Source organism: Marmota monax, unplaced genomic scaffold (genome assembly GCF_021218885.2).
Source record: "Marmota monax isolate L192 unplaced genomic scaffold, Marmota_monax_Labrador192_F-V1.1 WCK01_AAM20220418_F8-fsc00024, whole genome shotgun sequence".
Lineage (NCBI taxonomy): Eukaryota > Metazoa > Chordata > Mammalia > Rodentia > Sciuridae > Marmota > Marmota monax.
The window spans coordinates 22753822-22767610 of NW_026695224.1; the positions used below are offsets into that span (position 1 = coordinate 22753822).

Below are 13789 nucleotides of genomic sequence, written 5' to 3' on the forward strand. Positions count from 1 at the left end.
AGTGAAGCAGTAGGCAGAGTCCACTGTTCCAAAGAGTCGAGATCCGAAGACAGAGAATGTGGTCTAAACCATGAAGTGAGTAGGTGGGACTCTGGTTTGGGAGCTCAAGGGACAGTGGATGGTGGCAGTGGGAGTCATGGGAGGGACTGCCAGCAAAATGCTATAAAGCCTTCCAATTAATCACTAAGAAAAAGGACCTCTACCTCCCCATAGAAACATAGGCAGTTTAGATAACTGCAGACGGGGTCTGTCTTACTAGCAAACAACATAAGTTAAAATGATATGCCTTTTCTTACCTGCCAGATTGACACTTTTTTTTAAATTTTTTTTTTAGTTGTAGTTGGACACAAAACCTTTATTTTATTTATGTATTTTTATGTGCTGCTGAGGACCTAACCCAGCATCTTGCACGTGCTAGGCAAGCACTCTAATGCTGAGCCACATCCCCAGCTCCAACTTTTTTTTTTTTTTAAAGGAAATAATGCTCATGGTAGATGAAGTTGCAGAAAAACTGTTGCTCACATACAGCTACAAGTGGGAGTTCGAAGGGCTTTCCTGGAGGACAGGCTGGCACATGCCAGCATCTTAAATGTTCCTAGCTTTTGAGCCAACATTTCTACTTCCAGAAATGTGTCCTAAGGAAACAGAGGCAGAATGCCGAGCCTAAGCAGCTAAGTTTCCCAAGTAGTAAGGGAGGGCTTAACTGGCTTCAGAGGCCAACTAAACACAGCCTGTACTTAACTCTCTAAGCCTCAGTGTCCTCATCTGTAAAACGGGCCATTGAAGGACCAAATGAAATAATAACCTTTAAAAGGTTCTCAGATCTATGCTTAGTCCTACTAGGTAGACAGCATTGGAGATGCTACTTATTTTTATTATTTTGTTGTTCTTTGTCCTCAAAGAGTTGTGGGCATTTATTGTAGAATTAAGAGCAAAATATTGAGAAGTGTTTAAATGTCTACTAGTAGCACTCAGTAATCTTGTGCTGTGTCCATAGGATGCAGTGTTACACAGCTGTCTGTCCCAACTTACAGAGAATGTTTAATGTCACATTTAAAATTGCATGCTGTCTCAAGTTAAAAGGGCAGCTCCCATAAGGAGCAGTACAATCCAAGGTGGATGAATAAAATCTGTAACTGAGGACATGCAGAGCGCTAGAACCTGAGAAACCAACTCCCTACCTGTCGGTTCTCCAGCTGCCTGGTTGGTGGAGTTACAAGTGATTTTTACTTTAGCTTTTGAGTACCTTTGTACGTATCTAAAAAATTTTTTTAAAATAATGAACTCATACTACTGTAATCAGCGGAAGTTATCTGAGATAAATTCAACCTCGTGAGATACCAGACTGAAACCGTAATGGGCCAGATGGTGGTTTTACATCATCTCCTAGTTTGTACTGCACAGCCCAGTAGCAAGGGTGGAGAGATCAGAGAGGGGATCTTTGGAGAGGGACTTTGAAGAAGTTGGGAGGAGATGAAAAAGTTTTGGGTGCTAGCAAAGGACATTTTAAATATTGGTTACAATTAGTGGAGGGAGGTGTCTGGTTTAGCCGGGAAGGCGCCAGGGGATGGGTGAAGATTGGGGTGTGTGAGCTGTGCACCTGCCAGGGAGGTGGGGCCGGTTGACGGAGTGGAGAGTTGAAGCTACTGTGGTTGGGGAAATGAGGGCTTTCTTCAGATCTGGGAGGGAATCCAGTGCTTTGTGATGATTAAATCCAGGTCAGAAGCACTGTTCAGGCCAGTGGTGGGCAAAAGATGCTGAAAACCTCCACATGACTTAGGTGCACGTTTCCAAGAGTAGCTAAGCGTTGGGAAGCATATACCGGGTAGCCGATTCAATTGTCCCAAATCTGTTACTTAGTACAAGGCAAGAGTACAAGTAATAGCGGATCTGTCTTGCTTTTTAATCTATATACATAGTAAAAATCTTTTTAAATTCCCCTAACTGCCAGCTGTTCTCTTGCTGCCCATGCAGGATGGACGGGTTCCCAGCACTGGCTCTGCTTCTGATCTCGTGGCTACCAGTCCCCTCCCCACCAGCCCCTGCTGTAACCAGAATATCACGGTGGTTGCGGGTTCCTTACAGAATGGACTGAGCTAGCAGTTTTCACTTCCAGGCTGATTTATGTTCATGCTGGAAATAGCACAGATGCACTTATTAGCAAACATGAAGTCCAGGGTCTGGATGGTTCTCTGGCCCTTCCAGGCAATGGACCTCCTACAGCATGAGGGACCTGTTCAAGCACGTGTATTCTCTGACCTGGCCACAGTTACGGAATCCTTCTTAAGGCTGCTGGGAAACTGTTACCAAGCAGATGGAATCTCACCTATTTATGGTTTAGCACTTATTGACTTATATGCAGCGGTAGTAGACAAACGCTGTTATTGTATAAAGCACAGAATGGAATTGGATATTGTCCTTCTGTGGATTCCAAGTTAAACAGATGCGGGTAGTATTTTGCTGCCCCTTGAATGAGGTTTCTACTTCTCTTAGGCTGCCTTTGGGGTTTTCTTCTGAGGAGGTGGAGTCAGCAAGGGGATCGTGTATTCATTGCTGTGTGTTTTCCTCTGTTTTCCATCTGGGCTTGGCAATGTGCATGCCGTAGGAGGGCTTTTCTGGTGGCTGCTCTTATGCTCTTGTTTACAGCTGCTTTTCACTGAGTTGGGGAAGTCTACCCGTAGAGTTCAGGGCCAGGGGTGTTCTGAGTAAATGGTCCAGTGTTGTATTACTTGAAATTCTGCCCAAGTTACAATGGCCATTTATTTGTCCTCTCCAACCAGGGAGCTCTACCTGGAAGCCACCAGACTACAGGAAGGGAAGACCAGTTTCCTATTCTGGTCTGCCTACCCCTCCCTGTCCAGCCTCCCAGCCTCCCTCCCTTCATGACACTGTGCCAGGAGTGAATTTCCCATAAAGATAAGGAATGTCTTGGCGATTCATATGTATTTTTGGAGACTTACTGTGTAGAGTTTCTTCTTCTTTTATACAATGTCAGGTGTACGGGAAAGTTGTAAGTTTGAACAAAGATTTCTCATCCCCTTTTCTAGACTCCTCTATGTTAGGGTTACCTCATATGCACCCCGCCCCTCCACTGTGTACAGACACACGTTTCTGGGCACACAGGTGCACACTCTCACGTCTTTCCCTAAGCTGTTTGGAAAGTGAGAGATCATGCCCCTTTACCTCTGAACATGCCAGACTCTCTTATGTAACCACACCACGCTTATCAAAATTAGGAAATTAACATTCACATTTATTATGAGCCCACCTACAGACCTTATTCAGATTTCGCCAGCTGTCCCAGTTATGTTCTTTAAAGGAAAAGAAAATCCCAGATGAGGTGTGATGTTTGTTTGTCACACCTCTCTAGTCGCCTAGAATCTGACACCGGGTTTCCGGCTGTCTTTCTGGTTCATGTCGCTGACATTTCTGAAGAGCGTAGGACACTTTGTAGACGTTCCTCAATTTGGGTCTGTCTGATGTTCCCTCTTGATGAGGCTCAGCTTTTGCATCTCTGCAGGTATGCTGGGGATGGGATGGGGGGTTCTTCTCAGTGCATCCTGTCAGGAGGCACGTCATGTCTGTTTGTCTCATTGCCATTGCTGTGAACTTTGATCACTTGATTAAGGTGATGCCTGCCAGATTTCTCCACTGTCAAGTTATTGTTTTTCCTTCCGTAATTAGTAAGTGTCTGTGGGGAGATTCTCTGAGACTGTGAAAACTCACATTCCTTAGTTTCAGCCTCTACCGATTCTTTCCTGAATGGATTGTCAACTACGATCATAGTTCGTAAAGTTTGGTTTTCTGACTCCATAATTTTTTTTTTTTTTTGCATTTTTTCATTGGCTTTCCACCCTAAGGAAGTAGCCCTTGACCCTCTAGTTTTCTTGCTCATGTAGTCCCAGGTGTGGCTGGTGGGAGCTCTCCAGACTGCTCTGTGTCCTTTGGGCACAAGGTGCTCCAAGCTCACTGCCAACACTCTCCCTGATCCAGCCCAAGAACTGGCCATTTCACCAAGGATCTCTGGTTCCATTGAATCAAGAATGGTTATCCCAGGCATTATTATTTCTGCTTTTTCTTTTTCTTTTTTTGTAAAGTGAATCCAGCCTTATATGGTAGGTAAGTGCTGTACCAGTGACCACTTAGCTCCACTTCCAGCACAAACCAGGCATTTCTCAAACTATGACAGGGTTGGGGTGGGGAGAGAAACCTACCAAGAATGTGTTCAGAGATCATCATTTTTCTTCTTCAAGTGTTAACAATTCTCCCATGACCTTAGTTTCCCCCATTGTTTTATTAAGCATCTATTATATCCTGGATATAGAGGATGCTGAGTTGAATGACACATGGAGCCTAATCTCATGCTGCTTACAGGTACAGGAGCAGATAACCAATCACAGCAGAGTGATGGCCCCAGAGTCACAGGCTGCTACCATGTGCAAAACATAGGAGGTTAAACCTGGCAGAATAACTCCATTGCCCGCCCTGGAATGAAAAGAATCTTCACCTTTCAAAGGCTGCCTAATGGAACCTCCTGACCACAGCAAAATCCCCTTCTCCATTTTCAAAACCAGGGAGTGTAGTGTTTTTGCAGTGGAAACATTCCATTTGAACTTTTGATAATTTTGAGAAAGATTTTCATTTATTTTGAACTGAACTCTTAATTCCCTAGGAATTCCTCTCATTCCTTAGCTCCACCCTGAAGCTAGGTAGAAGACACCGCATCTCTGTGTATGTGACAGGCAGGGTTTCGTGTAATTGAGTCGTCTTGCCATCCGGTGGAACTTCTCTCTACTGTGCTCTTGAGCTGTTCGCGGTCAGCCATTCTGAGATGCTGCAGGTATCCCTGCTACAGGATTACCCAGAGTGGATCACCACATTCTTCACACAGACAGAGAAAATGATAGTGCTGTGAACCTGTTGATGTCCAGCAGGTACAGAGCACACCTTTTGCCAGAGGTTATGTTTCTTCTTTGGCCACCACGTTCACTTTGGGCTTCTGCAGAATCTGTAGTCAAGTAAAACCCCTAGGTGGTGGTTGTTTTTGTTTGTGTTTTGTTTTGCATGAACTGCTATCAGTCCGAATCTCCCACCCTGTGTTGTTTTAGCTGACTGCCTGAACTTAAATAGAGGGCTTCATATTTATCTTTTTAAAAATTTCCTCTTGTTGTTTGGACCTGCTCTTTCAGCTGACTGAGGTCTTTTTTCCCCCCCAGTCTTGGCTTCACCAATTAGCATATTAGTGATTCCAGTTACTTTATGTGCTCTGTACGTTGATGTACTTGGTCTCATTCCTCAAGTAGCTGACTTAAATGAACAGAACAGACAAGAGAGAGTGTCCTGTGGCAGGTTACTGAACTCTCTAACCTTTAGATGATGCCATCAGCCACCTATAAAATCCTGACTTTATTATCTGAAGATTTTTTCCATCCTCGATATAAAGAAATGATAAATTTTGAGATACCTTATTAAAATTTAAAAATTTTTTTTTGTTGTTTTTGGTGTTTCTTTGGTACCAGGGATTGAACCTAGGGGTATCTAACCACTGATCCACATCTCTGGCCCTTTTTATTTTTCATTTTGAGACAGGGTCTCGCTAAGTTGCTTAGGACCTTGCTAAGTTGCTGAGACTGGCTTTGAACTTGCGATTCTCCTACCTCAGCCTCCTGAGCTGAGATTATAGGCATGCGCCACTGCTCCCAATGTTGTTGTTTTTTAACTGCATTTCTCAGGTCAGTAGAGTCTAAGCAAGGCTGTTTTCTGTTTCTTTTATGTGAGTTTTCTGAGTTTCCCAATTCTTAGCTGCGGCTGCCCTTCCCAACCTTGTCCCCTTCCACCTGTCTGAAGGTATCCATGTGAAGAAGTCCACTTGAGTCCTCCAGCATCACTCCCCCCAGGAAAGGAAAGGGCATTGGGGGGTGGGCGTGGCTGTGTTCTTTTACATTAGCCGTCCTGGTAGCCTGATCCTAGTCCAGGTACTAAAGGTTGAATGTGAACACTGGCTATCACATCTGTTCTTGTCTTGGGAAGTAGACATTGTCCTTTAGGACGTACAACCTGTAAAGACAGTTTTTCTGTCTTTAAAATGGGAATAAAAATAGCCCCCCTGTCACAGAGCGGTTATCAGGATTGAGGTGGGGTTGAGCCCACAGGCCTTCCCACAGTGCCTGACTCAGGAAAGCCATGGCTGCAGTTACGAGGCCTTAACTTTAAAAAGCTTTGGGAAATAAAGTCACAGAAGAGGAAATGAAGTCATCCATAACCTCCTCTCCTAGAAATTGCCATCGTAAAAATTTTGATAGAAATACCTCACGTTTTTATATGCATACCCATATATGCTTCATCCACTTAGCATCTGATCATTTTCCCATGCCCATAAACAATTTCTTTGAAGAAATCATTTTTTATAACAACACATGGAGCTCTGTACACTATAACTTATTTAGTCTCTGTTTTTGCCTGATTATTTCCATCTTTTTTTTTCCTGTTGTGAATAATCCTATATCTCCAAATAAGGTTGTTTCCTTGGGATAAACTCCTAGGATGGAGAAATCGCTGAGTCAAAGGGCTTGTGCACCTTCGAGGCTCCTGCCGTCCTGCGGGGGGTGCCCGTGGGAAGGCAGTATGTGCTACATCTCCCTGGGACGGGGCAGGAGCACCCAGAGTTTCCAGACCAGTGGTCTCTGGGGATACCGTGTGGGTTTTTCATGGAGGCAACAGTTTCTCGCTGTCTCTATTCTCTTTGTTTTTTCTTTCCTTCCCTTTGTTTCCCTTCTTGGTTTTCTGCCAAAGAGCCCCTTGTGAAAGGACCGCCTAATTAACCCTGTGCTAATTAACAATTTAAAATTACACAGTGCGACTGTTCATGTTTAATTCTCTGGGAGCCGGAGCAACAGCAGGGGCCCCCTCCCCTCCCTCATAACCGCCTCCCCTCGCCAGCCTCTGTAACTGTTGCTTTCTCCCCTTTTCTAGTCTTCTCCATAACTGTCTCCTTCTGGAAATGCCATAGAACTGTCACAGCACATCTTTTTAGCTCAGGGAAGGGAGAGGGACGCCTTGATTAACAGGGGCCCACGGGGCACATGGTATAGTTTTATCCTTCTATGAGCGCAGTCTTTGAAAAGTAGAAGTGAATACCTGCAAAGATGCGGTGGGCTTTACCGGGGGAACTGTATACACAGGGAGATGGATAAGGGGTGGGGTGTTCTTGATGAAGGTGTCAGAACTTGTCTTCTGAAGTTTCCAGTGGCAGATTTAAAGGCTCAGAAGGCAGGGGGATGGGGAGAGGGAGAGAGAGGGACGAGGGCGCACATGTGTGCATATGTACGGATACTATCAAGATCCTCATGTGTCTTCTCTTGAGCATTGTCATTGGAGAGATGCGCTTTATTAAAATCCAACTGAATTCTTAAACAATGGTAATGAGTATAACACTGGGGGTTGCGAGAGCCCCCCTGGACATTTAAAGGGAAGTTGGGGTGTGTTCAGTGGAAGGAGAAGCAGGCTGCAGGAAGGGTTGAGGACTCGTGTGTGAGCCAGGGATGGGGACAGGGCACACAGCCTGGGGGCCTGAGGAGAGAGGCGCGTGAACTCTGGCTGGCGGGGCTGCCTGTGAAAGCGCGGGGACCCTCTTGGTTCCCAGGCTGCCCTCTGTAACTGAAGATCATTGATTTTACGGGAAACCGTGTTTACAGACAGAGTGCTGATCGACCTGCCGAGTTGACTTCTGCCTCCTTAAGTAAGAACTACCTTTTTCTTATTGACTGGCTGATAAACAGCAAGCTCGGCGGCCGGCTGGGTGGGAGAGTGGTGGATGCCCCGAGGTCCTTGAGCTGCAGGACTGGGCAGGATGAAGAGATTTCTTCATGTCAGGGCTCCTGTCCGCCTTGTCCATTCCTATCCCTGCACCTCCCAGGGACTGGGTGGTAGGGCTAAGGCTGCCCTTCACTGGTTACCTGGCAGTACAGGTGCCAAGCACAGCTGAGCCAGCCACCTGACGAAGATGTTGTGAGGCAGAGTCTCCAAGTTTGATTCACATTTCCTAGGAATGATGTAAAAAAAAATTGCAGATTCTAATGGTAGGGGTTGCTGGGAGCTGAGAGTCTGCATTTCCCAAGCTCCCTATCGAGGACGGGGCTACTAGACCATGAGCCACACTTGACTCTTTAGCAAGGTTGCCAAGGGTTCTGCTCCTCATGGCCACCAGGCGTGGAAAGGAAGCCCAGAGCAAGCAGCATGGATCCAGAAATGAAATCCTCCTTTCCACCTGTATCTCAGTGGGCCATCGCCCCTGTGAATGAGCAGCCCTAGTGTCACCACCACAGGGTCATGTCTTTCAGAAGTTGTCATAATGTCATCAGGTCTTGACACTTTCTACTTTGTAATAAAAAACAAACTAAGGGCATTTTTTTTTTAAGTCTCAGCTCCTTAGCTGGATAGTTTATGGAAGAGGAGAAGGAAGAGAGCACAGCAAGAAAAGCCCACCAATTAATTGGTAAACGCTTGCAGGTTTCTCTGGCCCAGCCCAGGCTGGAGAGGAGATTGGCTTTGCTGTCGATAAACAAGTCCCTGGTGCAGCATCAAAGCTGTTCTCCTTTATCAATCGTGGCCTCCCCTTCCCGCATGTTCCTGTAACTTACCAAGCATTTATGACATTGATTTTACAATTGGGCTGTTAACCCTCCCGCCCCTTCAGGCCTGCCAACCTTTTTGGCCTGAGCTGTCAATCAGATGTTGTCCAGCCAATCAGGAGCATCCCTAAGAAGAGCCTCTCTGGATTCTCACCTGTATCCCAGCTAAGCCTTGAGAGAAGTCCCGTTGCATTTGCCATTGGATTTGGTTTAGTGTAGTCACCTCTGTTTCAAACGAACATGTCTTTTCCAAGGCTTGCAGAACTTTGTTGACATGGAGTCTGACATTATAAATTGAAAAGTGAGTGTTTGTGCATGTGTGTTTTAAGTAAATCGTGGCACATTCTTCCAAAAAGTTATTTCTCCTGAGACTTCTAGTAAATATGACTTCTCCATCTTTTCCTGAGGGGGAGCTGTTGGCTCACTGTGCAGTCAAGAATCATGAAAAAAAGAATGAAAAGATGGGGATTGCAGAGGGTGGAGGGAGACTAAGCAGCTACAGCCTTCATCTGCTGATGAAGATGAGATGAGATGAATGAGATGGTGGGTGGAGACGTGGCCAAGTGTCCTCCGAGGACGAGGAGCAGGGGAAGATGGCCTGGGATCTGTGGGCAAAAGATCAGGCTGTGCAAGGTGCTAAGTTGCTTGTAGCAGTATCTCAACAGAAGTGCCCCAGTGATGAAGTTGCCACAGGAGCCTGGTGGCTGGTGATCTGTTGCCTCCTTCCCCAGGGACACAAAGGTCTCAAAGGGCAAGTTCAGATCAGTGGCACTCGGAAGCGGAAAAGCCCTAGGGCTGCAAGACAGCTGCTTGGGTAGCAACTAATATCCTAAAAGGCAGGTGTGGAACTGGGGCTTGCTGAGCCCAGCTGCTGTCTGGACTTGGGCTAAGATCAAGATAGCAAAAGCCACCAAGCACACTGTCAGTGGGCTTCTGCAGACAGGATGAAGTAGAACTTTCTGAGGGGGAGTTGCCAAATCAAGAATCTGGCTGGTTCTCATTGGAAATATCAAACTCATGCTTTGCATCTACATATTCTTAGTCTAAAACCAACCAAGTCCAGGGGGGCTCTCAAGTTTGGGGTGGAACAGATGGGAATTTGGGGACCTGTCTTCTGCTTGGTGGTCAGAGTTGGCACTGGGCTTGTTTGCAGATTTAGCCCTTCTGTTTTACTGGTTAGGGAATGGGACTGATGTTTATGAGAGTCCTGCAGAGGAGGGATGCAGCCACTAGTCTTCCTGGGGACATTGTGGGGGTGTGTCCAAGCCTGTAGGCTGGCTCTCTGAACCTTGTAGTTTTCAGAGATCTTCTTTGCCAAAGTAGATGCATGGTCAGTAAAAGCAGCAGCAGGGATTTCTCTACATCAGCCAACTTGTCCTAGTTGTCCATCCTCTTTCTGAGGATGCTAAACATTCCTCCACTTTGTCCCTACCTGGTGTCCCCCTGTCCAACCCGCAGTGCAGTCAGTCCTGGATGACTGTGTGTGGGTCATCTGTATATGGGAGGCCCTGGATTCTGTGACCTCTTGTGGGGGCTGGAGAGGTAACAGCCCTCCTGCACTGTGGCTCATGGCCGGCCCTGACTTGAAGCTGTGCTGGCAAACTGTGGACATTTGAACTGGTCTCCAGGGGTAGAGCAGAGGGCCACCTGAAGTCAAAGACTTGTGCTCCTGACCCCTTTTCTCCGTGCCCCTCCCCTTGCTTGGACCCGGCGGTGATGCCCACAGGTGCTGCTCGCCCTCTGCGTGCTGGCCTGCGTGGGGCGAGGTCCCCAGGCCTGCCTTGTGCCCGGCTGGCCCTGGGCTCTGTGTTGTGGGTGTGGACAGAAGCCTCTTAGAGCGCTCCGTGTGCGCGGGACCTTAGCCTCGGCCCTCCTAACCTCTTTCCTTTCTCTCTCTCTTTCCCTTCTCTCCCTCCTCCCCCCTTGCCTCCGCCCTTCAGGTCCGATCCGTACTGGGTGCAATGAAAGCTCCACGCAGGCCTTACCATGGAAGGCTGTGACTCGCCCGTCGTCTCGGGGAAGGACAATGGGTGCGGTATCCCTCAGCACCGGCAATGGACTGAACTCAACAGCACCCACCTCCCCGACAAACCCAGTAGCATGGAGCAGCCCACAGGCGAGAGCCACGGGCCCCTGGACGGCCTGAGGGCCCCCTTCAATGAGCGCCTCGCGGAGAGCAGCGCCTCGGCCGGGGCCCCCGCCGAGCCCGCCAGCAAGGAGGTGAGCTGCAACGAGTGCGCCGCCTCCTTCGCCAGCCTGCAGACCTACATGGAGCACCACTGCCCCGGCGCGCGCCCGCCGCCGCCCCTGAGAGAGGAGAGCGCCAGCGACACCAGCGAGGAGGGCGACGAGGAGAGCGACGTGGAGAACCTGGCCGGGGAGATCGTCTACCAGCCCGACGGCTCCGCGTACATCGTGGAGAGCCTGAGCCAGCTGACCCAGGGCGGGGGCGCGTGCGGCAGCGGCAGCGGGCCTGTCCCCTCGCTCTTCCTGAACTCTCTCCCCGGGGCGGGGGGCAAGCAAGGGGACCCTTCGTGTGCTGCACCCGTGTACCCGCAGATCATCAACACTTTCCACATAGCCTCATCCTTCGGGAAATGGTTTGAGGGCTCAGACCAGGCTTTCCCGAATACCTCAGCCCTGGCGGGGCTCAGCCCCGTCCTGCACAGCTTCCGCGTTTTTGACGTGCGACACAAAAGCAACAAGGATTACCTGAACAGCGACGGTTCTGCCAAAAGCTCCTGCGTATCCAAAGATGTTCCCAACAATGTGGACCTGTCCAAATTCGATGGCTTTGTGCTCTACGGCAAGAGGAAGCCCATCCTGATGTGTTTCTTGTGCAAACTCTCCTTCGGGTACGTCCGTTCATTTGTGACCCACGCGGTGCACGACCATCGAATGACCCTGAGTGAAGACGAGCGGAAAATTCTTAGCAATAAGAACATCTCCGCTATCATCCAAGGGATCGGCAAAGACAAGGAACCCCTTGTAAGTTTTCTGGAACCAAAAAACAAAAACTTTCAACACCCTTTAGTTTCCACAGCTAACCTCATAGGCCCCGGACATAGTTTTTATGGTAAATTTAGTGGCATTCGAATGGAAGGGGAGGAGGCTCTCCCAGCCGGCTCTGCCACTGGCCCTGAGCAGCCCCAGGCTGGTCTCTTGACCCCCAGCACCCTCTTGAACCTTGGCGGGCTCACCAGCTCGGTCCTGAAGACCCCCATTACCTCAGTCCCCCTGGGGCCTCTGGCTTCCAGTCCTACCAAATCCTCAGAGGGCAAGGACTCTGGGGCAGCTGAAGGAGAGAAGCAAGAAGTGGGCGACCCCGATTGCTTCTCCGAGAAAGCAGAGCCAGCCGAGGAGGAGGAGGCGGAAGAGGAAGAGGAAGAAGAAGAGGCGGAGGAGGAGGAAGAGGAGGAGGAGGAGGAGGAAGAAGACGAGGAAGACGAGGGTTGCAAAGGACTCTTTCCAAGTGAGTTGGACAATGAGCTGGAGGACAGGCCCCCCGAGGAGCCCGGGGCCGCGGCAGGTGGTAGCAGCAAAAAGGACCTTGCTCTCTCAAACCAAAGCATTTCTAACTCCCCCTTAATGCCTAATGTGCTCCAGACCCTGTCGAGGGGCACAGCTTCTACTAGTTCTAATTCCGCTTCTTCCTTTGTTGTCTTTGATGGTGCGAACAGGAGGAATCGTTTAAGCTTTAACAGTGAGGGCGTCAGGGCCAATGTGGCAGAGGGCGGCAGGAGGCTGGACTTCGCTGACGAAAGTGCCAATAAAGACAATGCCACAGCACCAGAACCAAATGAAAGCACAGAGGGCGACGATGGGGGCTTTGTCCCCCATCACCAGCACGCTGGCTCCCTCTGCGAGCTGGGGGTTGGGGAGTGCCCCTCGGGGAGTGGCGTGGAGTGCCCCAAATGCGACACGGTCCTGGGCTCCTCCCGCTCGCTGGGCGGCCACATGACCATGATGCATTCTCGTAACTCGTGTAAGACACTCAAGTGCCCCAAGTGCAACTGGCACTATAAGTACCAGCAGACGCTGGAGGCACACATGAAGGAGAAGCACCCGGAGCCTGGGGGCTCCTGCGTCTACTGCAAAAGCGGGCAGCCCCACCCCCGGTTGGCACGAGGCGAGAGCTACACGTGTGGTTACAAGCCTTTCCGCTGCGAGGTGTGTAACTACTCCACAACGACCAAAGGCAACCTCAGTATTCACATGCAGTCCGACAAGCATCTCAACAACATGCAGAACCTGCAGAACGGAGGCGGGGAGCAGGTCTTCAGCCACACCGCTGGGGCGGCAGCGGCGGCGGCAGCGGCAGCAGCAGCAGCGGCCAACATCAGTAGCTCCTGCGGGGCCCCCTCGCCCACCAAACCAAAAACCAAACCCACGTGGCGGTGCGAGGTGTGCGATTACGAGACCAACGTGGCTAGGAACCTCCGCATTCACATGACCAGTGAGAAGCACATGCACAACATGATGCTGCTGCAGCAGAACATGACCCAGATCCAGCACAACCGCCACCTGGGCCTGGGCAGCCTGCCCTCGCCCGCAGAGGCCGAGCTGTACCAGTACTACCTGGCCCAGAACATGAACCTGCCCAACCTGAAGATGGACAGTGCCGCCTCTGACGCCCAGTTCATGATGAGTGGATTCCAGCTGGATCCCACCGGGCCCATGGCCGCCATGACGCCTGCTCTAGGTGAGGCTGACCACGTGTTTGTCTGTTTTAACGGTAGGCGGTTCATTGGGGAAAGTGGAGATGGGCTGAGGGAGTCCAGTTGGTTTTTACCTCCTTGAGTTGCCTTGTGTAAAGTGGAGTGTCTTCCAATCAAGTCTTTTTTCCTCAAGAATCCCCTGAACTCTGTGTACATATGGAAGATCTTATGCACTCAACAGAGCTGATTGTACTCTGGCTACATAGGGCCAGGATTAAAATTTAAGTGTTTCCTCTAGTTTTTGGCTTATGGTCAACCTTCCTTTCTATTCCCATTCTGTCCTTTCTCTCTTTCTCAATTTGAAAAATCGCCATAATCACTCAAAACTTTTGGGTTCCATTAAATATTTATTAAAACTTACAGGAAACTGTAGCTGGGACAATCATCTCAATAAGAGGAATAGGGACAATTATCTCAATAATTTAAATCGGGACAATCATC

At 49.2% G+C, this 13789-nt stretch overlaps 1 protein-coding gene across 5 annotated transcripts in view; it reads left to right on the forward strand.

Annotated features, from left to right (window-relative positions):
• Window positions 1-13789, forward strand: part of Zfhx3 (zinc finger homeobox 3) — a 241462-nt gene that overhangs the window by 75010 nt on the left and 152663 nt on the right. For 3 of the 5 annotated variants that reach the window (XM_058575897.1, XM_046434352.2, XM_058575898.1), the window contains exon 2: window positions 10571-13332. The exons of the other annotated variants lie outside the window; for them this stretch is intronic. In XM_058575897.1, the coding sequence (XP_058431880.1) occupies window positions 10617-13332 (2716 nt within the window). In that variant the 5' untranslated portion in view covers window positions 10571-10616. The remainder of the gene's footprint in view (window positions 1-10570; window positions 13333-13789) is intronic. 5 annotated transcript variants of the gene reach the window in all.